Source organism: Necator americanus, chromosome V, assembly GCF_031761385.1.
Source record: "Necator americanus strain Aroian chromosome V, whole genome shotgun sequence".
NCBI classification, from domain to species: domain Eukaryota; kingdom Metazoa; phylum Nematoda; class Chromadorea; order Rhabditida; family Ancylostomatidae; genus Necator; species Necator americanus.
In genome coordinates, this window is record NC_087375.1 from 13855566 (window position 1) to 13883385 (window position 27820).

The 27820-nt window shown below is 40.9% G+C and overlaps 3 protein-coding genes across 4 annotated transcripts; all 3 read left to right on the plus strand.

Moving 5' to 3' along the window:
* Positions 1–352: 352 nt before the first annotated feature.
* RB195_013809 (uncharacterized protein) lies at positions 353–8321 on the plus strand (the record flags this gene model as incomplete). The annotated part of the gene is made up of 16 exons (XM_064203800.1): positions 353–430; positions 898–978; positions 1064–1197; positions 1995–2094; positions 2341–2451; positions 2531–2651; positions 3555–3683; positions 3924–4065; positions 4127–4238; positions 4303–4414; positions 4477–4639; positions 5172–5334; positions 7450–7534; positions 7623–7752; positions 8013–8126; positions 8237–8321. 16 exons carry the CDS (start codon positions 353–355, stop codon positions 8319–8321), a joined length of 1860 nt encoding a protein of 619 aa, XP_064059681.1.
* Positions 8322–10440: 2119 nt separating this feature from the next.
* On the plus strand, positions 10441–12306 carry RB195_013810 (uncharacterized protein; the record flags this gene model as incomplete). Its single annotated transcript, XM_064203801.1, has 9 exons — positions 10441–10490; positions 10653–10727; positions 10791–10883; positions 10935–11012; positions 11171–11680; positions 11735–11860; positions 11951–12001; positions 12063–12215; positions 12273–12306. The coding sequence occupies 9 exons, from the start codon at positions 10441–10443 to the stop codon at positions 12304–12306; spliced, it is 1170 nt and encodes a 389-aa protein (XP_064059682.1).
* A 1149-nt stretch (positions 12307–13455) lies between these two features.
* Positions 13456–27172, plus strand: RB195_013811 (uncharacterized protein; the record flags this gene model as incomplete). 2 transcript variants are annotated; one of them, XM_064203803.1, is made up of 11 exons in its annotated part: positions 14821–14832; positions 18077–18117; positions 18190–18364; positions 18442–18600; positions 18662–18682; positions 19835–19885; positions 20059–20088; positions 20126–20220; positions 20286–20383; positions 20573–20644; positions 27027–27172. In XM_064203803.1, the coding sequence occupies 11 exons, from the start codon at positions 14821–14823 to the stop codon at positions 27170–27172; spliced, it is 900 nt and encodes a 299-aa protein (XP_064059684.1). The 2 variants fall into 2 exon arrangements, with proteins under 2 accessions (XP_064059683.1, XP_064059684.1); XM_064203802.1 differs by lacking the exons at positions 14821–14832; positions 20573–20644; positions 27027–27172 and adding an exon at positions 13456–13542 and having other exon boundaries at positions 20059–20220; positions 20286–20360.
* Positions 27173–27820: the final 648 nt, after the last annotated feature.

Here is a 27820-nt window from a genome sequence, read left to right on the forward strand (position 1 = left end):
AGTTTCAGTTATGAAGAGTCCGCAATTTTTATCTACCTGTGCATTCACTGCAACCTAAAAATACGTACCTAGTTGCCTTCATTCACATTTCTCCAGAAAATCGTCACCCACTCGCAGTAACTCTTTGCTTGGCACTCGCTTCTTCCACATTCCCTCAGTGCTCCAATCGACCGCCCACGGCGGTCGTTATTATGAACATAAGTCCTAACGCCTACAATTATAGTATCAAGAGTTCATAATATAATTATACTATCGAGAGCAGATCATCTTCTACAACCATTTTCAACTGAAATCCAAGTCTTCGTCTCCAATGACTCTCTGGATTCGCTGAGTTGATCCACTGGTGGTAAGAATGAGACGGGCGACGAACGTAGCAACACAGCATACTCTTTCACGATTCTCGCGTGTTCGGCAGTCTTTTCGACAAGGGGTTGGTATCTTCTCATTTCTTCTATTTTTTTCCTTACTCTTTATTTGTGTACTACTTTTACGCATATAAGAATTCGTTTTAGAACCTTTTCTTGAACACATGTTTGGGTTTTGGTTATTCGTCAGTCAATCTTTTATCTATTTTATTTTATTTATTCTATTTTCCAATTTTATTTCTTTCGTGAGAATGATGCAGTGTTTTCAAACTAACCAGCAGCTTATCAGATTAAATCAAGATCTCTAAGCCAAAATCTCTAAACAGATCTTTGTGAGGGCTTATTTACTTCTGGATTTTCTAAGGCTAAAGAATATGTTCAAAAAGAAACTTTTAAAGTTAGTTAATAAAAAAAATTCAAAGCTGGATAATTTAAAAAATCTCTCTGCCATTCGACATAATTATAGTATAGTAGAGGACTTTCAGAAAAGTTTCCGTAGCAGACTATATAAGTCAACTTGAGCGTGCTTCAGGCCCATCAAGTTCGGGAAGATGTTTGTGAGAAATTCAAGAGAGTGCGCAAGATCCCAAGGTGGCTGCGGATTCTGAAAACTGTAAGTAAGTCTACTCCACTTGAAGACTATTGTAGAATTTGTTGGACAAATGCAAACGTACGTTTTCTTCTCGTCAATTTTTCAGATTTATCATGAATACGGCCTAAAGCATATCTGCTTAATATCGATCCTGATTATATATCAGTTCATCGGCGCTGGTGTGTTTTATTTTTGTGAAGCGGGTTTTGACGAGTCTAAGGAGAAGATTTGGAATATGAGGTAAGTGATCAATAAGACCAACTTTTATCTGTAAGTTAACATTTATTTGCGTTTTTCCCCTAAAGAGATCAAAATCGCTTTCTGTTTTTGATTTAAAGGCATCACCCCACGAATCTGAGGTGGTGAGGATTTCAGGTGGAGAGTTCCTATACGGGGTAGTAGATTATGGAGAGAAGAGTGATTCCGTCCATTTCTTCCTAGTTTCCGTAAAAAAACGGTCAGGGAGATGCGGCGTTTTTTACGGCATTTAGGAAGGCCCCTTCTCTTCATAATCTACGATCCCGTATACAAATATTACACCTGAAATCCGTACCACCTCAGGTTTGTGGAGTGATGCCTTTAACTAGACAAGAACAACACATCTGAAGACAATCAAACTTTTATTTTTTATCGTCTCAGTGTCTTTTCCGAATTGAACAGTCTCTAATTTCCAAAGAAATATCCATTCGTGCTTCGCATACGCGCCAATTTGTTTATCTGATCAAATTCGGTATTGATATATTATAAAAATATTTGTATTTTTTTGTCAAAGTAAAAAAAATGTTACGAGAACACTTGACAAAGGAATGACGTTGTGAAGACAAACATATGAAAGAATACATAGAGTGCGACAAAACATTAGAATTCTCTCAATTCTGCCATTGTTTGCTGAATTTTTGATTCACTCTCCTTCTTCACTTACATATTTTCCTCTTGTCCACGATCGGCCAGAAACCTCTTGAAAGTATTTCTCCTTCTCATCAAAATTTTTGTAAGCAGCAAACTCTTCATCGAATCATCAGTAGCATTGCTTTCAGAATAGCTGAAAATCGAACAAAATTCGTGTTCGGTATTATTCCATTAATGTTCAACAACACTGACTACTTATTTTTTATCACACAGGAGCAGACGAATGAGGTTAAACACTTTTTTTTTGCTTATTGATAGTATAAATGGTTCACATAATAATGATATTTGAAACTATTCTGTACATGTTTAATCCAAGGGACTTATGTTTGCCCTGAAGACTGCGACGCACCAAAAGGAAATCACACACCTTCCCAGGCTAACATGTATTTTCTTTACTCGCTCTAAAGAGCATTGTAGTCGAGAGGGTAAACATGAGTGCCGCCACCTCTATATCATAATATGTATGTATTATAGGTTTCGGCAAAATTGCATGCTGAAGTAAAACGCTATGAAAAACAATTAGGGATTAAGTACACAGATCAAAAGATCAAATGGGATTTCTGGAACGCGATGCTGTATGCGCAGGTGAGTTCATATCTCACAGTCCGAAATGGAATCATAACGACAGCCACGGATGCGAAAGAAACACAATCTTCCTTTCTAGACAATTTGTACCACAATCGGATATGGCCATCTGTATCCATCTACCGTATCCGGGCGAGTGTTCACGATGATCTACGCGATCTTCGGTATACCTCTCGTTCTATCGATTCTGGATGACTTAGGTGAGACGACGCTCTAATTTCTTGTCGGAATTTTCTTCACATTATTCATTAATTTCATACTGAATTCTCGTAAATTTCGACTCTTTAATTAGCACTTTGGATCTTCTTTCCTCTTCTGAAAAGTCATCCAGAAATACTTCTGAACAATACTTTTTCCTAAACTCCTCATTCCCATACCAGAAACTCGTCCTTTCCATCCATTCACTGACATTTTCTTTTCCGCCACTAGCCAGAGTATCGATGATATTATCAAGCTCTTCCGGGAGTCTAAATGAATAATGAGCGCTCGTGCTCATTTGCATAAAATGACCAGCGTTCCTTGCACTCTTACCACGAGTTCAAAAGGTCCTCTTGGATTTAAGAATTTACAGATTTTGGAATGTCTGGAAAAAATAAAGACATATCAGAATTTTGAGATAGTTACTTAAGCACATGGTGAATCACTGCTCTCGTTGAGTCAGTCGAATTCTTCGGAGATAAGAGAAATCTCAAGACATTGTCCATAAAAATCCATAGCTGTGGTGTCACTCAAACCCTCCAGGGTCCATTTTCTCTCGAATCCTTGACAAATGATCGTGTGGACACGCGTCGAAATGGAATTAGAAGCAACATCCAATTAAAGAATCAATAATTGGTCCGTTCTTTTGGTTAGCGTTGTGAGAATTCTTCTTACTTGGATACCTCATTCTAGTAACATTGCGTTCGTATCGTTCGGATTGGTTCCCCTATAGGCCCGAAATTTTCATTACTTTCTGAAATTGTCTACGAATACGTTACGCTAATGGTTTTCGCATTTTCTCTTCAATCTTTTGCTCAACTCATTCTCTTATAATTTTTACCAACCGGTCCGTATGCGCATCCGGAATCTCACCTCGGTGTGAAGAAATCTACAAGAATTTTTAGGTAAACTGCTGACAAGATGTCTCAAAACACCATGGTGGTTGATAAAATGTGGTTGTCGGCGGATGTTTCGCTATTGTACGAAACAAACAATGGCCGAGATAAGAAAATTGGACGCAGAGGATAAAAGAGGTAGGAGCATAAACGCTGCATAGATGTGACCTTATTCAAAAATCCCACTTTTCTGCGTCTTTGTGAAATTTTATTTCTTGCTACTTAATATGCCATAAACGTTAGTATATTCCATCAAAGAGCATTTTTTTTCTCCTTTTTTCTAGTGCACCATGTTCCTGTTGTCAACTATCGGTTTATTTTTCCAATGTTTGGCAATTATGAGAAAAAAAATGACTTTGTATGAATCTTCGTTTCCAGATCTGGACATATTTGACCTACCTATTCCAATCGCTATATTCGTTGTAATCTCATGGATTTTCATCTGTTCGGCGACATTCTGCATTTGGGAGCACGATTGGGATTATTTTGTTGCCTTTTACTTCTTTTTCATTTCACTGAGGTGAGGTCAACACCACACTGAAGTGACATCAAGTTTGAATTTAAAAAAAAAAACATTTTAGCACAATTGGACTAGGCGATATCACCCCGACACAACCAAAATATCTACTCATGTTATTTATTTACATAATTATAGGACTGTCATTAGTTTCTATGTGTATTAACCTAATTCAGGTATGCCAGCTTCGGGTAAGATCTAGTTCATTTCTTCTGTCTGTTTTGAAAAGAGTATTTCTAGGCGAAATTGGAGCGAACGTATGAAGCTGGTCGAATGCAAGAGTTAGAATTAGAAGCGGTTATGTTGATGGAAGGAAATCGCCTCACACCACAACGAAGGGGAAGCAGCCTAGGTTCATTTAGACAGACATTAGAATCGTAGAATTGCAAACTAATACAGCACCGCTTACTGTAGGTGTATTCCGATCCTCTTCGTCAGTTCATTCATTGAATAAGGAAGCTGTACAAGCTGCTTTGGCTAATAGGAAACGTACTAACAAGACATGTCAAACTGTACTCTCATTTCCGTCCCCAACCAGTACGAATACGCACGTTTGCAGAACTGTTTCAAACTCTCGGTCGGTTTTTTTACTATCTTTCTATAACATTACATATTTACGCCTATAATTTATTTGTTACATTTCCTATTGGTTCAATTCAATCATTTTATTTCTTTCATACACCCATATAGTCGAGACAACTTCATGAAGCACGGTGAAGTTGCGTAATGCGCTGCGTTCGAAGCGGTACGGTGGAGCGCATAGGAGAGGATCGAATTGGGACCATGGCGTTGCTGACACCGTTCCTCGCTACTCCCAGTTCGATCCTAACCGCTACGCTTCACCGCATCGCTTCGAGCGCAGCCGCTTACGCAGCTGCACCGTCCTGTGTGTGGTTTTTACCCTACTATATTTGTTACTATGCCACATTATTAATGATGTTGTCCAATTCCATACTCCCCAACGTACACTGGCTTTTTTCTCAGAAGTTTGCCAGAGGATCTATCATTCAGAAGATAGTTGAAAATCAAACATTCGATTATAAATACCTACTTGGCGCCACTCTAATTGCCGCCTATATCATTATTTTACTCAACATTCGTTTTCGTAGGATGCGATTCATTCCGCGAACGCTATCGATTGACGACGTCATGCAGATGGTCGACACTGAGGATGGCGATATTCTAGTTCTAACTGACCTTGTTCGGGAAGAATCCGGTATGAGTCAGAATTCCGGGGCAACAACATCATCAAGTGATGAGAGTAATAGCCAGGTGAGATTTTGAACAGCAACTCACTGACGCATGCGTAGATCATTTGGACAGATAGTTCAAAATTAAACATTCGATTACAAATAATAATCATCAATTTTCTGAGGACGTCTGAACATTGAAGTGTCGCTATTCGTAAAAGATTGCACTCAGAAGCTGCTAGAAACTTTTGTGCCTGGATCTTAGCATTGGGTTCCGGAAGAGGAAAAATCCAGTCGCACGTCTTTGAGTGTTATCGATGTGCGCAAATAAATAAGGCGTAACGCAGACAAACTTAGAAGCCGTCATACAGCAACCTATGGAAGAAAAATTTTGGTTTTGGCAGCAAGCTGGGGTCAGATAGCTATAAAATGGGTTGCGACGGGTCCACCGGCGTCAGATACCTATAGAGGGGGATGCGACGGGTCCACCGGCGCCAGATACCTATGGAAGGGAGTACGGCGGGTCCACCGGCGCCAGATACCTATAGAAGGAGGTGCGAGGGGTCCAACGGCGTCAGATTGGTGCGCAGGTGCCAGATATCCATAATATGGGGTGCGACGGATCTACCGGCGTCGGTGGATCCGGTCATTGGTGCGCAATAACTCAGTGTGCATGAGATAAAAGATAAATGGTTGCAGCCGTTTCATGGCTGTGACCACTGGGCGCTTTCCTCTTTACCTTTATGACTCCTCTATGTGCATATTTCCTTCTTCTTTCGCCTCAAGTTTGTAGCATGCCGTTCTCAGAAAGTGGAAACACGCATCCAAACGGCTGCTTAAATAGTAGCAAGATGTTTACGTGATCTGACGTGGAACGTTATCTTTATCAGTAGGATGATGTCTTTCACGTCATTTTATGTTAAAACATCACTCTGTGATAACTTTTGGGAGAATTCACGAGAAACACCAATACTTAGAGTAATGCTTTCAAATAGTACCTACATTATTCTGGCATCGAAGGAGTGTTTGTAGCTGATGGTCGAATATTCTCCAAATATAAAATTGACGCGTTTAGAAGGAAAACTCCGTAATCTTTAGCATCAATTTATAATATAAAGAAGAGAAGGAAAGCGTTGTTAAAAAAAAACACAAGTCTAATTTTACAGAAAACACCATTACTATTAACTTTCATTGATCAGCGAAGGGAAGCGAAGCTGAAACCACCGGTCTGAAGTCTAAAGTCCGGCTTTAGCCGGACATTCAGACTGGTATAGAAATAAATAGACAAAATTTGATAGCATTACTGGAAGTATGGATTTTCCTCCTGTTTCCCCCAACAGTTATCACAGAATGATGTCTTAGCATAAAATGACGTGAAAGAAATAATCGTACTGATAAAGATAACGTTTCACAGCAGGTCATGGAAACTGTTCGCTACTATTTAAGCAGCCGTTTCATGCGTGTTTCCACTTCCTAAGGAAGGCATGTTACCAACGCGCAAGGAAATATACGCGCGAAGGAGTCATAAAGGTGAAAAGCAACGCTCGCAGTGGTCACGACTATGAAGCGGCCGCAAAGTCCTTTCAGCTTTTGCGACATGCACACGAAGTTATTGCGCACCATTTCGACGCCATGGGTGCGACGCCTTGGGACCCGTCGCAACCCATTTTATAGCTATATGGACCTGGCGCACCTATCCAACCCCGTAGAAGCCGTCGGACTCCTTTTTTTGAATTTCGTGACGCAGAGACAAACAAACAAATAAACAAACACACACATGTGAGACAGACTAACCTTGCTATTATATAACATGATCATGATTTTCTCATACCTCAAAATTTCTTCCATGTTTCCATTGCGAAACGTAGAGTATGTAGTGAATCAATCAAACTCAATTTCTCCAGTTTCAAATTGATGGTTCGTTCTTATATCCAAGTTTTGTTCCAAATTCTTTCGTTAAATTGGATGCTTTTGCACTTTTTTCGTTCCATTTTATTCTTTTGTGGTAGCTAGGAGAGATTCCTCACAAACAACTGCATTCTCTGAGTGTCATTCCATGTGCAAGAATGTCCCCACGTCATTGCTCCCATTTATCGTCGTAATAAATACATCTGAAGAGTTATTGATATTGCCAAAAAATTATTTTTTGATCTACCTATTTATCTACCATCGGTTTCCTAAAACTTCCGCTCTTTAGGTGGTGGTATCAAAATCATTCGACGCTAATCTTTTCCAAAGAGGTCGTCTTGAACTTTCAGAACCGGTACAAGCGCCTTATTCAAGTAAGTTCTCAGAACGTTCTCTGGTAACGTGGATTTACAGACAAATAAACAAGTCAGTGAGTTGATTAAATATACGGCATTCCTTCAGGCTTGGGAAGACTACGTCTATCTCCATCACAGCCATCAGTTGTTGATATAGAAGCATTAGAAGAGATGGAGGATCGTATAGCTCTTGGACAAGCCAGTCAAATTGCAAGTACCGTACATTTCAGATCAAGGTGATTGGAAGAAACCATCATTAGAACTGTTTCTTTTGAGGAAAATCCGGATTTGTACCAATTCTTAAAAGTAGTGATGAGAAAAAGATCGCTATAAGTAGACAGATTAACGTGCAACGCAATGGTCGCAAAATGGCAAATTGTCGTCCGTAAAATTCGCAGTAATGAATTCTCACAGAATGGATTCTTTAGAAAAAAAAAGTGATTAATTCAAGTCTTACAACTGCTGAGATTCTCGACCGACAAATATTCAATTGCAGGTTATCACTAATTCCCGAACAAGTCCCATCAACGGTAGAAGAGTGTGAGGAGCCGAGCGAGGATAGCCATGTCCTCTCAACTGACGAGAATACAGACAGTCCCCCAGTTAATAGGTTAGAATCAAATCAATTAAACCAGAGTACTATCGTAGCCTTGAATATAGAGCTTTCATAGAACTTTTTCTTCTTGTATGAATAATTCTTTGAAAACTAAGTCTTTTAAGGAGAAGCCGGTTACAATCAGTCTTTCGCGGTATTTTGAGGCGAAAAACAAAGGATCTGCCAAGTCCAACGTCAAAACCATCCTAGATCAGACGAAATCGTAATGAAACTACTCTTAAGGCCTGCCATATATTTTAACGTCATTACTATCTATGGGTTTGCTTTTTCGTGTGCTATATTTATTTGTGCTTGACCTCATTTCCTCGTTCTGCTGATCCGCTTATCATCATAGAGCTGATTCAACTTCCTTCAAGCCCAGCACGAGATGTTCGCTGGTCAAACTAGATAGACAAGAGAAGAAAGCAATTTTTGCAAGAGTTCACGAAAAAAGCAAAATTTCCTGCCCCGGAACTTATTTCGAATTAATGCTTTGAAAAAGTTATTTAAGCGTATTTATGTTTTCTTGTCATGCCAACGAGGTTTAGGTGAAACTTTTTTATTGGACTGACGCCCACAAAAATGAGAGCTTATCAATTAGCAATGACGTGTTGCCGTTCGTAACACTCTGCGAGCTATAAGATTGCCCCACATGCAATTCCTTAACGTTATCCAGACACCAGTACTTAAGGATACTGCCCAGTGCGTAGATCTCACTCGCCTCGGTGACAATCTTTAAGAAGGCGGTGGTTTATCAACCCCACTAGTCGGTGAAACTGGTCAGTTGTTTTCCTTATGAAGGTCTTGGTGTACTTCGAACAATATCGAGGGTTGGCGAGGAGAGAGGAGGAGTTTGATGGGATGTGTATGGCATCAAAGACCCCAAACCATTTTCAGGCCTTTGAAAAAGACGAGTTTGTCGAAACGTCAGGCCAATAAAAAAGTTTCACCTAAACCTCGTTGGCACAACAAGAAAACATAAATGCACTATCAAATGCCGAGGTTTCAAGAAGAGAATACTTGGAGATAGTTATTTAAGCGACGCTTCTGATATAGAGTCAATAAGATTGAAGAAAACTAAAGAAATAGAAGCAAAAAATACCAGAAAAAAAAAGAAAAAGAAAACTTTATAATCCCATTTTTTCTGAAAGTTGTGACACAAACACGCCACTTCATACTTCCTCTATGTTTCCAATCTTCTATCCCTTTTTCTCCCTTTTGCACTCTTTTATTGTTTTTTTCTTTATTTCTTAAGCCTGGGTAATGTTGCATCAATAATGGGGCATTTTGAGGTCTTTCAGAGGAGCTCCGCAAAGTTCGAAGTCCATCAAAAGGCATTTGTTCTCATCTCATGGCGATTAGGGATGATCTCGTGCTGCGGACTAAATTTCTTCTTATTCTTCTGGTTTTGGTGCACTATTTTGGTGCAATCGTAGCTGTACTACAACAAGGTTTGAGTCTTGTTACTTCGAGCTTAAATAAAAGATTCACTTGTAGATGTATTTCATTCTCTTCCTTTACATTTCCATGAGCATACAATCGATGAAATAAATACCTTCGAATAAACTTTCTGCCATCTTTTTGCTCATTCGTGTGCTTTTTCGTTTCAAAAAGAGTCTTCATGTTTATAAGTGCTGAGATAAAGGCAACTTACCGTACCTTCATGCCGCACCTCCACCGTTTCTGAGCCGCCCGTCTCGCCTTCACCGACTCCATTCAAAGCCTATCGTGAGAATTACTAGGGCATCGCTCTGAAGACTGTAACAAATACTAAAGCACGTATATTGTCAATGCTTTTCTCGTCTTACAATGTACGAGAATGCTACGGTATGGAGGTGTGCATTATGATCTAGTCCTTCTATACGAAGTATACATTGTCATTATACGAACAAAGAAGTTCTGGCGGATCTACCGTAAGCAGATGTCATTTTTTCTGAAATTATCCCACCAGCTATACTCCAAACATATAATAGCACCTTTCTCGATCACGAGTATCATTAACAATAGCAGAGTTTTGATGGATATTAGTTCTAGGCGAAGCAATCGTGACGTAGCTATTGATACGCCCTCATCACTTGACGAAATTGTGATCGCATCGTTAGCGTTGGTAGTCATCTCCAACGGGAGTCTGGAATAGCATTAGCTAGGACTGCTTTTCAAAATCAGCTCCGTTCCACGAAAAGGACATTCCAAGTAAAGCGTTTGCCTATTATCAAGAGTTGTTTTTGTTTTTCTCACGCTTTCGTTTGTGTACTTTCTAACACGGCCGGAGGTGGGTTCATTTCACAAAAAGGATTCACCTCGACTGGATTAGTCTGAAGATTCTAACATGAGCCGTAGCGTATACTTTGGAGCTGGCGGAGGTGGTGGAGGTGGAGGGTAAGTGCTTGTCGATAACTTTTATGTAACAGGTTTCTGTAGCTGTGACTGCAAAACTTTCTGGAAATCCATACCATGAGATTGGGTGCATATGAAGGCGACAATCTTTTATATAGTAAATCCGATCCAACGGTAACTGTTAGCTAATGATTTTAATTTCAGAGGTGGCGGAGCTCAAAGTGTGTACTTCACGCCGGGTGCAGCCGGAGGAGGTGGCGGCGCGCCTAAAGCACCTATGTCTGTATATTCAACTATCCTTTTGGCACTTTACGACTTCAAAAAGCGTAGTTAATTTTATAGGGGAGGCGGTGGCTACGGTGGAGGAGGAGGCGGTGGCGCCGGAGGTGCCACCAGTGCATACATGATGCCTGGAGCAGGTGGCGGAGGAGGAGGGTCAGTTTAGAGACTGTTAACCACAACATCTACGGAAAAATCTTATTTCAGCGCGCAAAGCGTGTACTTCACACCTGGAGCAGGTGGCGGAGGAGGAGGAGGAGGAGGAGGTGGCGGAGGATACTTTTCGTAAGACGATTGGTTACTAAAAGTTATCGAAGAGAGTGAAAGATATAGACGCAGTGTTGCTGCATTTTCGTTTTGTGATTCTACTTCTCTACCACTGATCTACTTTCTTATCAATAATATGAAGTAGTTAAAAGCCTAATTAACTAATTTTGCTTTAGGGTACCAGGGAGTGCTGGTGGTGCTAAGGCAGTCGATGTCGAGCCGAAAACTGCCATTGGGGCACCCCGAGACGATACGAGAACCGCCATACGACCAGTAACGGACGAAACAAGGACTGCAATACGACCTGTGATGGGCGACGAGACTAAAACTGCCATTAGGCCTGTAACGGACGAAACAAGGACCGCCATCCGACCTGTAATGGATGAAACAAAGACTGCGATACGACCCGTGATGGGCGACGAGACTAAAACCGCTATTAGGCCTGTAACGGACGAAACAAGGACCGCCATCAGACCTGTAATGGACGAAACAAGGACTGCGATACGACCCGTGATGGGCGACGAGACTAAAACCGCTATTAGGCCTGTAACCGATGAAACAAGGACTGCGATACGGCCTGTGATGGGCGACGAGACTAGAACTGCTATAAGGCCTGTAACAGACGAAACTAGGACTGCGATACGACCTGTGGCCATGGACACGACAAAGACTGCAATTCAGCCGGTGTAAGTATAGAATTTTGCTGTATAGTTTTCCGACACCAAACAGTCATATTATAGTGGTGGCAAAGGGTTCTTCGGAGTTACGCCTGCAGGTGGAGGTGGGGGTGGTGGAGGCGGTGCTCAAAGCGCCTACTTTGGAGTCGGCGGCAGCGCACCAGGAGGAGGCGGAGGAGGGTTTGATGGGTGCGTTCCTTATAACAAGAAGGGTTTTTGTACGGGAAACAGATCACTGCTTTCTTATCACTGCTTTTAAATGCAATCAACATTTTTTAGAGCTCGTAGTTCTTACTTCGGCGTCGGTGGTGGTGGTGGTGGCGGAGGAGGGTTCGTCTTCCAGTTGAATATGAACAACAAGACAACGCTAATTGCATCCGATTCATTGTAGATGTTCAAAGCCGGCAGGAGGAGGATACAGTGGCGGAATGGCGGGCGGTGGTGGAGCCGGGGCACAAAGTGTATATATGGCGGCTGGAGGTGGAGCTTGCGGCGGCGGCGGCGGAGGAGGAGGAGGAGGAGGAGGAGGAGGAGGATTTGATGGGTACGTTCTTTATAATAAAAAAGCGTTTGAAAGAAGAACGAAAAATTATATTTCCAGTGGAGCACGAAGTGCATACTTTATGCCTAAGTAGAAGAGAACCAGAGCGAGGAGTGGAAGGATTGTAGATTTATTCATAAATATTAGAAGGTTCCTGTCCTCCAATGAACTCTTTCGCTTCTCTGTACTACAGAATCTGTGCTTCCTTTTTAGAGCACTACAATGTTGCTTTCACTGCGAAGCAGCCATACTAATATGTGTTACCGAGACGCTTAGAGTGTCTCCTATTCTTGGTCATTAGCGGATAAGTCCAAGAAACGTCGCCCAATGTATAGCTGAGTCAAAACGACGTGAAGCGCGCTGCACTTGCGTAAGTGGTCGCGCTCGAAGCGGTGCGTTGGTGCGTAGCGGTTAGGGTCAGGTGAAGAGCCCTGGCCTCATCTAAAATCATCTACTTAAACGGCTGTGCGGGCGGTCACTTTGCGGCAGGCTGTCTCCATTGTACCTTGGGCTATCAAAGCAATAAAGAGAACTACTTGGGAAATTTTCTCAGCTGAGACACTCGTCTGTTCTCTTCGAATCTACGCCACCATACTATCTGCTAAAGATTCTTTTCTCAGGGTTCTTTTTCGAACTGCTGTACTAGAATAGTCAACAGCGTAATCTTGCTTATCTGTGTGCTTAGGGAAAACGTTGAAAAAAGGACACCGTTGCCTAGAACCAACTGAACTAATTGCTTTCGTAAACACGATACTGAAGAGTTTTTACGTCAAAGAGTTTCCCGTAGCACTTTTTCTCGCGTTCTGGTAAAACTTCAGGAATCTGATCCTCTTTGTCACCTGTTTTTATGATCTAAATTCCTATGATTAGTTTATATGAATTTTCACAAATCGAGCGGCTTAACCAGTGCTCAACGTTGAATCTTAATACCTATTCATCTACTTATTAGTTTTCGCAAGGTTTTCCAGATATAATCTGATGGCCACTTAAAATAAGTTTCTCTCAGATATTCTTGACGCTACTGTTAACGTCCCACCTCTGTTCGACTCAATCTATTTTAGATGGTTCATCCTCAAATCATCGCATTCTTGTTCATAGAAGAATAATATGGATTGCTATTCAGTATGTATCTTCCAGACTGATGCATAATCCATAATCCAAGTTCACATATTTTTAAAAAAACAGAAAAAGAAATGTAAAAAAATATTTCTAAGAGCGAGATTCAATGGATGACTAGAAGCAAATGATTCTTGGATGTAGCAAAGAACGACCTCAGCAGATGACATTTATCAGCAGAATAGAGGGTTGTGCAGGCCGAAAGTCGGAAGACGTACTGACGTTTCTGCCAAACTCAACCAGATGCAGCACATACTATAATGTTATGTTGTAACCAACACTGTCAGCTTTCCACATATTTCAAAAAGCAACCTACGATGTTGTGTGCAAGACATTAGATGAAAGTTAGCAGGTATTGAACACACATCTACGCCCACAGTAGAGGAAGCACTTCTAGAAACAACTGTTTAGTGAACCTATCCTAGGTAACAGTAAACACCAGAAGTGGGTCTGACCCCTCCACTCACTATTCAAATCTAAATACTTCCATTTAGATCAAAAGGAATTCGCAACATAGTTTTTTCTGAGACTTCCAACCTCGCCAACCCAGCGTGCTGCTGAGCGACCGCCCGCGCAGCCGTTTAAGTTGATCTAGATGAGACGGAGGAGCCGTGCTACCACCGTTCCTCACTATACTTCGCGATGGCCCCACCTCGATTCCAACCGCTCCTTTCATTGCACCGCTTTGAGCGCAACCGCTTACGCAACTGCACTGTGCTTCATTTCGTTTTGACCCGACTATACTTTTCATGTTGTGCAACTACACACTTTCTTTGTTTCATCCTATGATTGGCGCAAATTGCTCATCACACTGTCATCACATCAACCGAAATAACGAAAACTGGGATGCCTTTGGCAGCGTACTGGGCAACAGCACTTTTTTTGCAATATCTAGGTGACTTCCGGATCATATAGCTGTGCAAGTCATATTGGTAGTACGTGACCAGAACATATATTCAAATTCCTGATTGCATCTAGTATAATCACCGCAGTAGGTACCAATCGGAATTGTATATGCAGCCCATATGTGCGGATATAAATATCAATTCCTCACATGTGCGTGCTTGACACCGAGATTAATCTTACGCTTCCTTTTCTCTTTTATTTTCTCTTTCTTCTGGCATTGGCGAGCCTGTGGTGCACACGGGATTGTACCGCTGATAAGCGGAAAGGCACCGACTAGCGTGCAGGAAACAGAGATGCGAATATTTAACGTTTGCTTTCAAAGAATTCAGATTCGTCTATGTAAGTCGGGTTTAAGTTGACACTATTCTATTCTATTCTCGCTATTCTCGCCTTCGTTCAGTGTTTTCAGTGTTTTTCAGTGTTTGTTTTGTAAGGTACATTTTCCGCCCATTCATAGGCGGCATCACTGTGGACACAACGTTCCAGTAATCTTCACAAGATAAGGAATGTTCTATGTCACAAACAAAGATGATTCTTTCTATTCGGTATTCTAGCAATTTCTCATGCGGTTGTATGCGTAAACTCGATGAGCGAAAACGTGAGTGATAGTTACAAGCATTTGTAGTTCCTTCGAAGAGCTGTTAGTGGCACTCACGTTGCGACGTGCGTCTGATGATCGATTCCGTATGCAATATGCAGAACTGTAGCGGGCGAGTACTCCTGCTCTCTCCAAACCCCAGTATAACCTACCTCCTCACGTATACGCAACATAACCCCGCTAACTCTGTAACACAGTGATAGCCAGGGATCACTTCTTATGTATCCTGAAAGGGCGCAGAAGAAAGTAGTAGACTTTGGTTAAAATGTAGTTGGAAAGGGGGGGGGGCGCTATGACGCAGCACTATCGAACAGTACTGGTACTGCAATAGCGAAGGCCCAAAGATGCAAAAACGCAATAGAGCACAAAAACTGTTCTTAAGTGGCAGATGGGTTTCCCATATGGGAAGCATTTGAGAAGGCGATAGTTGATCAATCGACAGTTCGTCACTGGAAGTGAATACCTGGGTCACTTGGGGCCCTAAAACCTGAGTATCAGTCTTAGAGGATCTAAGAGGTTCTAAAGGGCATGTAGGTTAAAGGCATCACCCCACAAATCTGAGGTGATGCAGATTTCAGGTGGAGTATTCGTATGCGGAATGGGAGACTACGGAGAGGAGAGTGATTCCGTCCATTTCTTCCTAATTGGCGCAAAAAAAACGGCCTGGAATATACGGCTTCAGGCGTTTTGGCGCACTATTTCCTACAGGGAGTTCGACTGAGCGCGCCAGACTTGTGCGGCGCCGCATCTTCCGGGCCGTTTTTTACGGCAATTAGGAAGCCATGGACGGAATCACCCCTCTCTCCGTAGTCTCCCATCCCGTATACGAATACTCCACCTGAAATCTGCACCACCTCAGGTTCGTGGGGTGATGCCTTTAAATCTACTAAGAAAAAAGGAGGAGGAAAAGAGGGAGAAGGAAGAGCTTGACCTACTACTACTGTTTTAACTTTACCAAACCTTCCAAAATCATCTCATGTAGTCATCTCATGTCATTATTTCCAAACAAAAAAGACCTAAAATGGATAAACGAAAACTAATAGTAGTGCCATTTTCTGTGAAATTAGACTTGCGTATCTCTAACAATCTTTCTTCATTTTTTTTATTATAAATAAAAGCGAAAGATTTCATAGTCTTCTTTCTAAACGCGTCAGTTCTACATTTGGAGAACATTCAAAGTTCAGCTTCAAACACTCTTTATCAATACATTATAGACCAAATTAAAAAAAAAACACACACACACAAGCAGAACAAACAACAAAACGTATGGAAAAGACTTTGCTTAGACCGATTAATCCTATGCACAAACGTTTGTGCATAGATTTGTGCAAAAAAGAAGGGAAGGCCATGAAAAGCAAAAAGAAAGGAGTTTCGGGGATCTTGCCGCGTTCCGTGGAGAGCATCACTGGGCACACTCATCGGGGACGTCACTTTGGCAGAATATATATTTTATAGTAGAGTCAAAACGACATGTACCACGGTGCAGTTGCGTAAGCGGTGCGGTGGAGGGTAGCGGTTAGGATCGAGTCACCCCTGCTACCACCGTTCATTGCTGCAGTTAGCGATGGTCCCATCTCGATTTCAACCGCTATCTCCACCGTGCCGCTTCGAGCGCAACCGCTTGCGCAACTGCACCGTGCTTCATGTCGTTTTGACCCGACTATACATCTACCATGTGTGTCAAGCGCTGACGGTAGTCGAGTAGCGCGATCATCCAGACGTGCGTATTTAGCAACGACTATACGTGCTCCTTTTCTTCGCTCGCTTGAATTGTTGAATTATCCTAAACTGTTAGTGTGTTGAACAATACTTGCTGTTGTTTAGTAGTTACTGTGGTGAGCGGTTGTGCGAACTTTTACGCAGGAGACTATAATCCAGTGCACTATCAACAATTGTTTAAAAGGTCGCCCAAAGGGACTGCTTTTGCAAACGAAAAGGAAAGCTGTTCGAATATGTTCAAACCACCGCATGCTGACAAAATTGCCGATGAAGTGGAATTTTGTAATTAAGCCCTGACAGGTCAAACCTATGTAGGTCGACCGACTTCGAGTGAAATGTGGCTTCTTTGAAGGCTATCATAGGGAAATGATGCGGCTGAGCAAATCGGTTGTGTTCACAAAGAAATAGAGGGGTCCGTTTAGCAAAAAAGTGGGACTGAGTTGCGGATGATAAGCAGTCTGCACCTGCTTATCATCCGCAACTCAGTCCCACTTTTTTGCTAATCTAGGCATTCCCTCTCTTCTGAATGGCTACCATCATATATATATAGGCCTTCCCGTGTACAGCATTTCGGTTTGACGTTTCCATGATCCTTCCATTGTTTAATAATCTTTTGGACAGTTCGAAGCGGAGTTTTGAGTCGACCCGCAATTGCTGTTGACTTCATTCCACTTACCGTCAAGCGAGCGATCTCATCTAGAACAAACTTTCATTGAAACTAAAACGGAAAATTTCAGGACGAAAAAAATGGGAAGTAGTAGGTTCACTGGAAACTATATCCTGTCTCAGAAATCCCGAAGATGATACGCGCTCAGATGGTTTTGTCACCATGCAGATTCTAGCATCACTATGCGAATTGTACTTTTTTAAATGTCCGAGTCAGCAAAGCTTAATTTTCGTTATTTAGCCATTTGTTTGTTAGCAGCTGTGAGCCGTGCAATTTTGTTAATAGAGCATTTGAGGCACTGAACTGCTGTGTGAAGAACTGTGTGAAGAGCTTACTGCTGCATTTTTTATTACTATACTCGTTACTACGCATACTGTTTCAGTGCGTTGAGCTTCCTCGAAGAGCATTACCTTTCTTCGGTAGACGTATCGTACTGCCTAGGTAACGTAATCCTTTGTATACGAAATCATCTCTCCCAGAGGACAGCAACCCATCAAATCTGATCTACCATCGCCATCCCAAGCGGAATGAATAGAAATATCCCAATACAATGCATGTGTGATCTTAGACGGAAAAAACTGGAAAAAAATGCCCAGTCGCATCTAAAAGAGTTGGAAGAAAATTCGTGTATGTATATCCAACCTATTCTCACAAAATTGCTCTTAAACTGATCAAAAGACGGCAGACAGTAGGCTACTTCCACTCATATCTACTACAGAACGTAGCGATTGCGCCAAATTCTGATGTGGGAAGATTCAGCGAACTCACTGGGGACTCCAATTATATCGACGATTTTTTAAATAGTGCACCCTGATTATCTAGCAGAATTCAAATCTCAGTTATTCCTCTCCTGTTTAGGAACCACAAGACGCAAACTACGATCGGGTTCTGGATCTTGAGTGCGTGTTTCAACTTTTCATCCAGTTGTGCCTGCGGAACACCATTCCAAATCAACCTCTTTTCACTTTCAGTGAATCACTCCTACGCACATGTCTTTCGGAGGGTGAGCAGGACAATCCCGTTGTTGATAATGAAGCAGAAAAAACCAATTTGGAAGACAAAGAAGCCAAAGCTCGAGAGCATATGCAAAGGTCACCAACCAAAGATGAAAATGTTCTTGGAAAAGAAATTCCCAAAAAATTACTGGTAAAATAAGTTTTTGATTTTGTCTGATGTTCGTTCTGCTGTAAGAACAAGCCGAATGAAAAGAAATAAAATTCTAGAAGGAATTGGATGATTCAGAACGAAAAAATGAAAAACAAAAATCGAAACAGGAAACAGCAGAAACAAAGGTTATAGAAAAAAAAGTCGAACAACCGAATGCAGAAAATGAGAAGGAAAAAGAGAAAGAGAAGAAAGGATCGAAGGAATCGATAGGAGGGGTAAGAGTTTCTGTTTCTTTTTTAACTTCATGAATTTGTTCCGCTTATTTTCTTTCTTCAGAAAAACTCGAAGGACAAGGAGGCAAGTCACAAACTTTAAGATTAGTAATGGACATAAAAATGGACGTAGGGTGGTCGTTGTCATGTCGGAAAAATCGAAAACAAACAATGATACGCTCAAATACGTAGTAGTTCCATATGCGAGACCGTTATACGAGTTTTAAGGAGCCATTCAACTTTGCTTGTGTTTGTAAGCTGCAGTATGAAGTAATGCAGTAAACCAATAGATGGCCTTGATTGAATGTTCGTATTAGAAGGATAAAGGGTACGCTCAATCCCTGTGAGGGCGCGCAAAATCGTTTGAGGTTTATGAAGCATTTTTCTACTTCCACTGTCAAATTACTATCGTTACCTCAATATCACATGAAGCGTGGTGATGCAGATGCGTAAACGACCGCACCGTTTCGGTTGCGGTCGTGCGCTGCGCTATCTCGACCGCATCGTCTCGAGCGCAGCGCAGCCGTTTACGCAACTGCACCGAGCTTCATGTCATTTCGTTTTGATTCCGATGATAACTATCAAAAATTCGATTAAAGTCGCCGTGGACATTTGACTATTAGTATTTGATCTCCTCCACACAAATGCATATGTAAGTTCATTTATTTATTTATTTATTGAAAACACCTACAGGTGCGCCATAAAAGAAAAATAAGGTGGAACAAAGCTCACTAGAATTTCGCCTAAATTTTACACAACAAGACTGGCCCTTCAAAGCATAAGGGGTGGTAGGTTGACAGATCATTCTCCCTCTACAAAAGGTGCGAAATCCTCACGCGAGATCCTTTTCCAAGACCCAGAACGCTACGGTAGATAAACGGATACCAAAGTTTGGGTGACCAACTTAACTCCGAATGGAGGAATCCGTCAGGGACCCTGGGCGAACGGATAGGGGACCTCAAGTGCAAGGGTTGTGCTATCCTTGAACGGAAGTTAGTAAATAAGCTGGTAAGTGACGCCAAACAATCGCTGGTTTGTGGTAATATTAGGCTCTGTGAGAATAAATAAAGATAGTTCTATGAATAGTCACTCATAGAAGTGTGAACCTCTTCAATCAGGACAAAAAGTGTCAAAATGACAACTGTTTCTTCATAATTTGAAAAGCTTTGTGACTCAAAACTTTAATTTTGATGTCCACCTAATTGCACCGTTCACAAGCGCTCGGCGTTTATTTCAGACGAATAAAGCGGTGGAAACAAGCAAGTCAGCACTGGCGGAAAAATCTAACGTGAGTCTGCTAAATCTCTCTAAATTTCCCTGATAATGCCGCGTCTGAAAAATGTTTATAATACGCAAAAAAGCATTTAAACATTCACTCATTCATTCGTTCAATTAACATAAAACAGTTCTTTAGCTGTTTTTGCCTCAGAAACAAAGAAAAACAAAGAAACGCTCTTTTAGACAGGCATGCAGAAGGCGCTCCAACTAGTTGTACGCCAGCGGAGCTCCAGAATGAAATTATTCGAAGAGAAGAGGAAAGCAAGGGAACGTGCCCTACAAGCCCGGAAAGCTCAGCAATCTCAGGAGTTCTCGAAAATTCGACAGAGAAAATCGTTGTCTAGAGTATTTCTCGACTTTTTTCCCGTAGTTTTTTTTTCGTTCTTTTAAATCGTATTACATTTCTGCAGAAACGCGCAAGCAAATGTCTATCCATTCGTAAAATGTTATCAAACAAAGGAAAACCTAAAGCAAGGAGCAATTGAATTCCAAAGAAGTTTATTGATTGGTCAGTGGAAGTAGGACAAGAGTAACGTGTCGCTAGAATTAGGATGCAGCTTTTGCGATTTTTCGACTCAGAAGACATTAAATGATTCGCTGTTGTCCTAAATCTGACGGTTTTTAAGTCGAATGATTTCGTTATAATACATGAAGGACAACATTCAAAGGTACAGTATTCACAGCAGCACGATTTCAGACCTATTATTCAACGCCTACTATCAATTTGAATCAGATTTCTACGAAGAACGTACTGTAATCAGTTTTAAACGTAGTTGTCTCAAATGTAACTGTAATGATAAACAACTGCTTTTCTTTGTTACGTATTCTGTAAATTTCTATTTCTCAGTTTCCCTCGACAAGAACTCTTTTTGTGTCGGTATACGGTACAACAATGATTAAAAAATCAAAAAAGACGATCTTTTGAATTGTAATGAAAAGTAGTGATTTCCTTCGACACTTGAACCCACAGGATATTTGAACTCCTGCACGATTGACTGCCGAAGAGACTATTTCTGCAGTGAGGAAACATCTCGGGAATCTGTAAGAATTCTCGCAAATTTCTTCTCAAGTCACTGCACAGATACGGATTCGAACGCTTGCTGTTACGCTCAGTAACTGCGACCGAAAGCCCTGAGCCATGCGTCACCACCATAGTTAAGCATTTTGAGATTCTGTGCAGGGGCATAACGTTTTTAGCGCCTGTACACAAAAATGATGATAAGTCACAGGCTTTATAGTCTCGATTGAGTACGAAGAAGAAAAGGTGTCGAACATACTCCGCTTACCCACTCGACACTCCACGTTTTGATCTAAAAGATCAGGAATCAATAAAATAAAAATAACAGCAATAAAAGAATAAACAATACAATAAACAATAAATAACAATAATAAAGAACCGCAACAGAAGTAACTCGTAGATCAAAAAATTCTCTATCAACTGACGTTATTTTTTTCAAATACTTTATATGTTATATATGCCTTTTATGAGCGGGTGTAGCGCAGTCTGTAAGAGGTTCCGCTGTGTCTGCACGATCAACCGGAAGTTCAAATTCGTCCTAGTGATAATCTAGCTCGTCATCAGAAATTGGTACCAGATTTGTCTGAGAGGATAAAACATCGACTTGACACATCGGCTAGCCCCCGCAAGTCATTGTACCGAGCAGTTACACGTTAGTAAACTTCAAACGGTTCTGAATTGAAGTGAACGCTATCCCAATTGGAGTTATTCACACCAGACACTGTCCTTTATCGCAGGAAAGAATGAAACGCCAACGAATTATTCTTCACAACCCAGCTTTCTCTTTTCTAGTCTCGAGGATCACAGTAACTGAATTTTAAGGGACTTTTGAAAATTATAGCCAGTACTTTTGCATGTATGAAAAAAATCTTCAAGGCATCATACCTTATGAGTCACACGTGGTTCCTTGTGGTCAGAAATGCATGATTCAAAAATGAATCACGAAGTCATCATGTCAGACGAATTGCACTTAATGTGTTCCCCTCATTAGTGCCAAGTACACTTTCGTTATTCTTTTACTTCTTCGGTTGTGTCGCATGTTCACTTCAACTTCAAAAAGAGGTGATTTCGTCTCAGAATTAAAAATTTCGAACTCAGAACTTGAAACTCTCGCTTTTGTGACGAATCCGAATACTCGAGTACTTCTTGCCTTTTTCTGAGAGTTTTGAAGTATTAAATATATGACTAACTTTATGTAATTGATTAGGATTTTTCTGTTTGCCATTTTCATTTTTTTTCTCCCTTAAAAGGCCTAACCGTTAACGCTAATTTAGGAGACAGGTTCTGTTCGGGAAATACGAAAAAAGTGCAAGCGTCGGTACCTAACATTCTCGGAGCAACGCGTATTTTCACATTTGACTTTGCAGTTGACCGCACCGCAATTCTAACGTTTTGCGCTATTTGCACTGTTTTTGTCGGGGAATTAGAAATCACCTATGTATTCTCTCCCCAGTCCTCACCTAGGAATCATCTAGTAAATCACCAATACCCTGAGTGCTTGTTGAGAGAAGTCATTTTCTAAAATCTAGCTTTATCGGTAGATCACACCTTTCCTCTTAACTGGGGATTTGTAACCGATCGATGAAGCGCGCAGACATACTTTCGTCACGTACGTATACTAATACTGTCCTAAATCGCAACGTAACCATAAAAACCGGCGTTCAATCGCTGCGATCGCGCTTTGCGATGTCGGCAGTGAAAGCTCGAACCGAGAATGTGCGCGTACTCATTTCTCAGTCTGTTTTTCATAGTCAAGGGCATTGTCGCCTTTGTTGGAACTAGTCGTAGTTCATTGTCATTGACATCTAAGCGCAACGCCCACGTATACGTACGTATATGTGCAAGAGACTGTGCGTGTGCGCGTATGTGCGTGCACCTGCCCGTGTGTACGTGCTGCATACGGCAGCTGCTGTCAATCATTTGCCGTTTCATGACGTTCGCGCTCAGTTGTTCCACGACAGCCGCATAACCTTGTATGTGTTACAGCTATGAACGAACGTTCATGGTTTGCGATATTCTTTGTTGCTGACGTTACACAAGGAATTTAATGTTTTACCGTAAGAATTACACTAATGACTCACTGGTTTCGGTCATCGTTAACAACGAACGTTCTCGTCACGCTTCATGGATCGCTCGCTCACGCATGCGTGTAATGTTTACAAAACCACAAGCAAGTGGTAGTAGTTATTGTAGAAAGGTCTTTACTCGTCGAAAAAAACATCTTCACAAGGATCCTTCTCAGTGAGACTGGTAAAGCATCAACTTCTGGTATCTACATGTAGTCATTGCATGTAGACCGTGCAATTAATCCTTCTCAGCAGATTGTGATTTTCCCGCTTTCGCTAGCACACTGCTCAAATGCAACGTCAAGAAATAGTGCACTGCTAAGAGAAAGAAAGAGATTTTTCCTGCACTCTCTACAATTTGATTGTGTGGGGAACAACAAATTTCCTATTGTTCTTTTCATTTTTCTTTAATTAGTTTTTGAGGCTTCCCAGTAAAAGGTTAGGTTTCATTACATGAAGTCTAACTTCCATTTCAAAGTAAGGTAGAGAGCAAAAATGCGATAGTCATCACAGCAACTGGTGCAGCTTTTCTTTACAATCATTTAGGCGATCTTTTTGAAAACGAAAGCATAAAAGACAGCCATACATATTTCAAAAATAAATAAATCAGTGCTCAACCTCGCTTTGAAACTGAAGTCATAACTTATGAAATGACACCTGACGTATTTCTGAGATTAAAAATGTTAAATTGAACGTGTTCCACTCCTGATATCTTTTATTCCTTAAGTACTTTAAGCATCCCAAATTTTGAATATAACACGCTAGTTTGTTAATTGATTTAGTTATTTTTTGCGTTTCATTTTCATTTCTCACTATATGCTCTCAATTTCTTTTCAGTTTCTCTCTCTCTACCTCAGATTGATCCACACCACACTCATAGTTAGTTATTACAGCTCAATATGCGGATTCTTTTTTTCTATTTTTCTATTTTAATAATTAAATATTCTATTTTTTTAATCTTCTCCTAGCCATGCCTGCTCACGTTTATTTCGAATTTTTTCGCCACCATGAAAATTCGCTTCAAAGTCTGCCTGTCTGCCTTTACAGTATTATTTCTCGCGGAATATCAGCACAATTTTCCGCCAACTTCTCTTCTATCGCGAACTCCTTTTTCTTTCCTCATGGTATCTATCCAAACAAAATGCAACGTTGTTTTATATGTCGTGTGCAAATTGCATTTAATTCTTTTTGGTATAAGAGTTACTTTGCACTTGCGTTCTACATATAAAACGACAAACGAACTATGGTAAGGACGTGATATTACTGGTTTAAAATTCTTATTGTGTAACCCTAAGTGATGGAAAATGGCGGAACATCATTGAATCATCATTGTCTCTACATAATATAGTTTTACCAACGTTTTCTTTAATGTGACGAGTTTACCATCATCTCTTCTCCGCCTAACTATCTCTTACAGTAGTCGATGATCATAATTTATTGATGCTATGTAGCTCCATAGTGCTCAAGTGTTTGCATAGACTTTTTTTTCTCGAAAACATGCTCACTTCAGCGAAACGAAATGTTGTTGTTGATTGGCTTTTCCACTTTCTTTATGTTCCCTGATTTCCCATCGTCGACACCAGCAAATTTCGCTTTTTTAGATTTAAACGTGCCATGCCTTCGATTTTTTTTCGTGATAATTTTTTTATTCTTTTGAATATATGCTGTTTTCGATACTTACACTGAATTTCTTCATGTATTCTTCTCATTGCGTCTAGGTACTGTATCTTCGTTTCTTCTTTCTATCCTTTCTCTTTGATCGCTTCTCTCATCACTTCACTGTCACATCATATCAAGCACTATTCACTCTTCTATGTACATTTTCTCGTTATTAAGTGTTCTCCTTCCTTTTATCCCTCTCATTCAACTTTCTCTTACTACTTCAAGCTTCCTGCTAGTTTCTATTATTGTTTTCTTCTGCCTCCTATCTGCTCCTGTATATCTCTTGCTAAAAGTCTCCATTTTGCTAAACATTTTCACAGCTTTTGCTGATTATTGTGCTCGACAGGAACTTTCTCCTGCACTTGTTCTCTAAGGGAACTCCTCTTCATTCCTGCAATTAAATAAAATTTCGACTGGATCAGCTTTCGTTTTTCACCGGATAAATTTCCTTTGAAAACTCCACATTACCTCATTCTCTTGTTAGCAAGGATCCTCTACTGATTTCGGTTTACGTTTCTACAGTATGCCGCGCTTGATATCCGCTTAATTATGTACGTCTGGTTAGCCCATTTTCATCTTCCAGTCGCTTTTTCATCTTCTATTTCGATCACCCACGATCACAAATATAAAGAATCTTCATCAAAAACTCATCAATTCACCAAAAATAAAAAGGACTTCCACCGAAAAATTATCGAGCAAAAATGAACCATTCTGCAATATAATCTGTATAGAAACAGTTTATATTGGTTCCTTTCATACATGTGAGCGTAGGTTATCGAGCCATTTCCTTATCGTGGAAATTGGAAAGTCCACGCAAGATTCTTTTCTTGTATCTTGAGCCCTATATAGGTTTACTATACAGTATATAGCTGTAGTGTAGTTATACAGTTATACTTCAAGCTTTTATGTTTGGACTCCAACGACCTCTAGTCCTAAGAGGAGCGACTTCGCATCAAGTTGTAATTTTGAGTAACAGCTTGTGGGTCCCTAAATGAGAAGGCTCATCAAATTCCCCACTCACTAAGAGTAGAACAAAAACGTTGAGGCCTACCAATCTTGGTGGTACTCCAGTCTATTCCTTGCGTAGGATAACAGATCAATGGGCAGATTTTGAAAAATTGTTTTAAAAGGAGCGGTCGTCTGAGAACACTTACATTCCTGCAGACTGCGCAAAAAGGGTTTAGAACGAAGAAGATGCGAGTATCGGCCAAACTCACAAAACTGGAGAGAAACGCGGTGGTAGATCCGACTAAAAAAACAAATTACGGGAATTACATTACAACTATACATATTTTTGGAAACTATGGAGTTGAGCAGAACGAACCTGTTCTTCCAAAGTTCTATAAATAAATGAAAAACGAGTATCAGGAATATTCCTCTAATCACTCCTCAAAGTTATTAGCTGTTGCATTGTGTAGTAATATTACGTAATAGTGAGTAATAGTAATCAGTCTCTTCCCCCCTCCCCCTTTCACCCCGAAATTCATGGGGAACAACCAAGGCAGTACTGTAAACTAAGTAATTGCAAGAAATGTTCATTATTTTCTAAACAGATACACTTCCTTATTGGCTTCCTTGTATACTTCTTCTATAACTCCAAGTTCGGTTTTCTCTGTTGTGTTCTGCGCTCGTGGAACCGTCCGATGTTGCCGATAAACCAATAGTTTTTCCCTTGAAGTTACAAAATCTATTCTCTTTACATGCGTTCCTCTGACGCTCATTATCGTACATTATCGTACATTATCGCTCGGAACTATCAAGTTCACCTAACAAAGGTTGGGAATACCATGGACGGTGTTGACTTCAAGTGAAGCACGCCATTTTGATAGCTTTTTATGTCTGCGTTTCTGCGATTTTTTCCGAGACCCCTCGTAAAACGTCACAATTGTCAAATGATGCTTAAGGTGTTGGATGGCTGTAGTGTAATAGGCTCTGTCATTGATTTGTTCTAGAATTCAGAAGTCCGCGCCCTTACCGTCAATATCTATTTAAGGTAAAGGATTTCATAAAACATAGAGAAATGAATTAGGAAGTGTGAAGAAAGAAAATCCTAAAGACATGTGTCTTTTACCAATGTGACTCTATTTCTCGCCACTAAATTAAATAATTATTTAACGTATTTCGTCAGGCATCCAGGGAAATGGAAAAATAAATAATCATCTTCCTTCTAATATCCTCTGAGTGCTACAAGCAGAAAATTGACGATGAACTGTAAAGATTACCCTCCATTTTGTTCCCGTCTCTCGATCTTCTTGATTTCACCACCATTTTAGATATGCTTAGCGACAAAAGTTACTGGAGAGCATTTTTCTTCAGTTTAGTATACTGAGCTGACGTTCCGTCATCTTCAAATCCCTAAAAGCGTTCTATTTGCAGTTTAAGCAATCGCATGACTTAATTCTCAGGTTTTACCAACATTGATCCAGCTTCACCAAGTGTAGATCATACGCAGAAAGCTCTCAGCAAGCACAAATTGCCGTTCGCATTCTGCGTCGAATGGTTTGTTTCACAGTCGGGTCAAAACGATGTGAATCTCGGTGGAATTGCGTAAGCGGCTCCGCTCGAAGCGATGCTGCCAAACGGTTAGGATAGTGGAGGACCTCGCTACCATAACTCATCGCTGCAGCTCGCGGTGGTCGCACCTGGATCCCAGCCGCTAACTCCTCCGCGCCGCTTCAAGCGCAGCTGCTTAAAGGTATCACCCCACGAATTCGGTGTGGTAGGAATTTCTCATGGCTAAATACTACGCGTGGTCGTAGATTGCAGAAACGGGTGGGATCCCGCTCATTTCTTCCTAATCGCCGTGAAAAACGGCCCGGAAGATGCGGCCCGTGCACAAGGGTGGCGCGCTCCAGTAGAACTTCGAGCTGTTTTCTACGACGAGTTCTGTTGGAGCGCGGCCCGTGCGCAGGGGTGCTTCTGGGGCGTCCTTACGGCAATTACAAAGAAATGAGCGTTATCCCATCCGTTTCTGCAATCTACAACTCCGTATAGTCTTTAGCCATCGGAAGTACATACCATATCAGATTCGTGGGACGTCTTTAAGTAAATGTCGTTCTGACCTGAGTGCAGCATTCATTTCATTTCCATTCTGCTAGATAAGTATACACATAAACGAGTGCACAAAATGCTTTGGCTCTGTACCACAGAACCAAAATCAGAGAAAAACAAGGTTATAAAACTTAGATCCAGAAAGAAA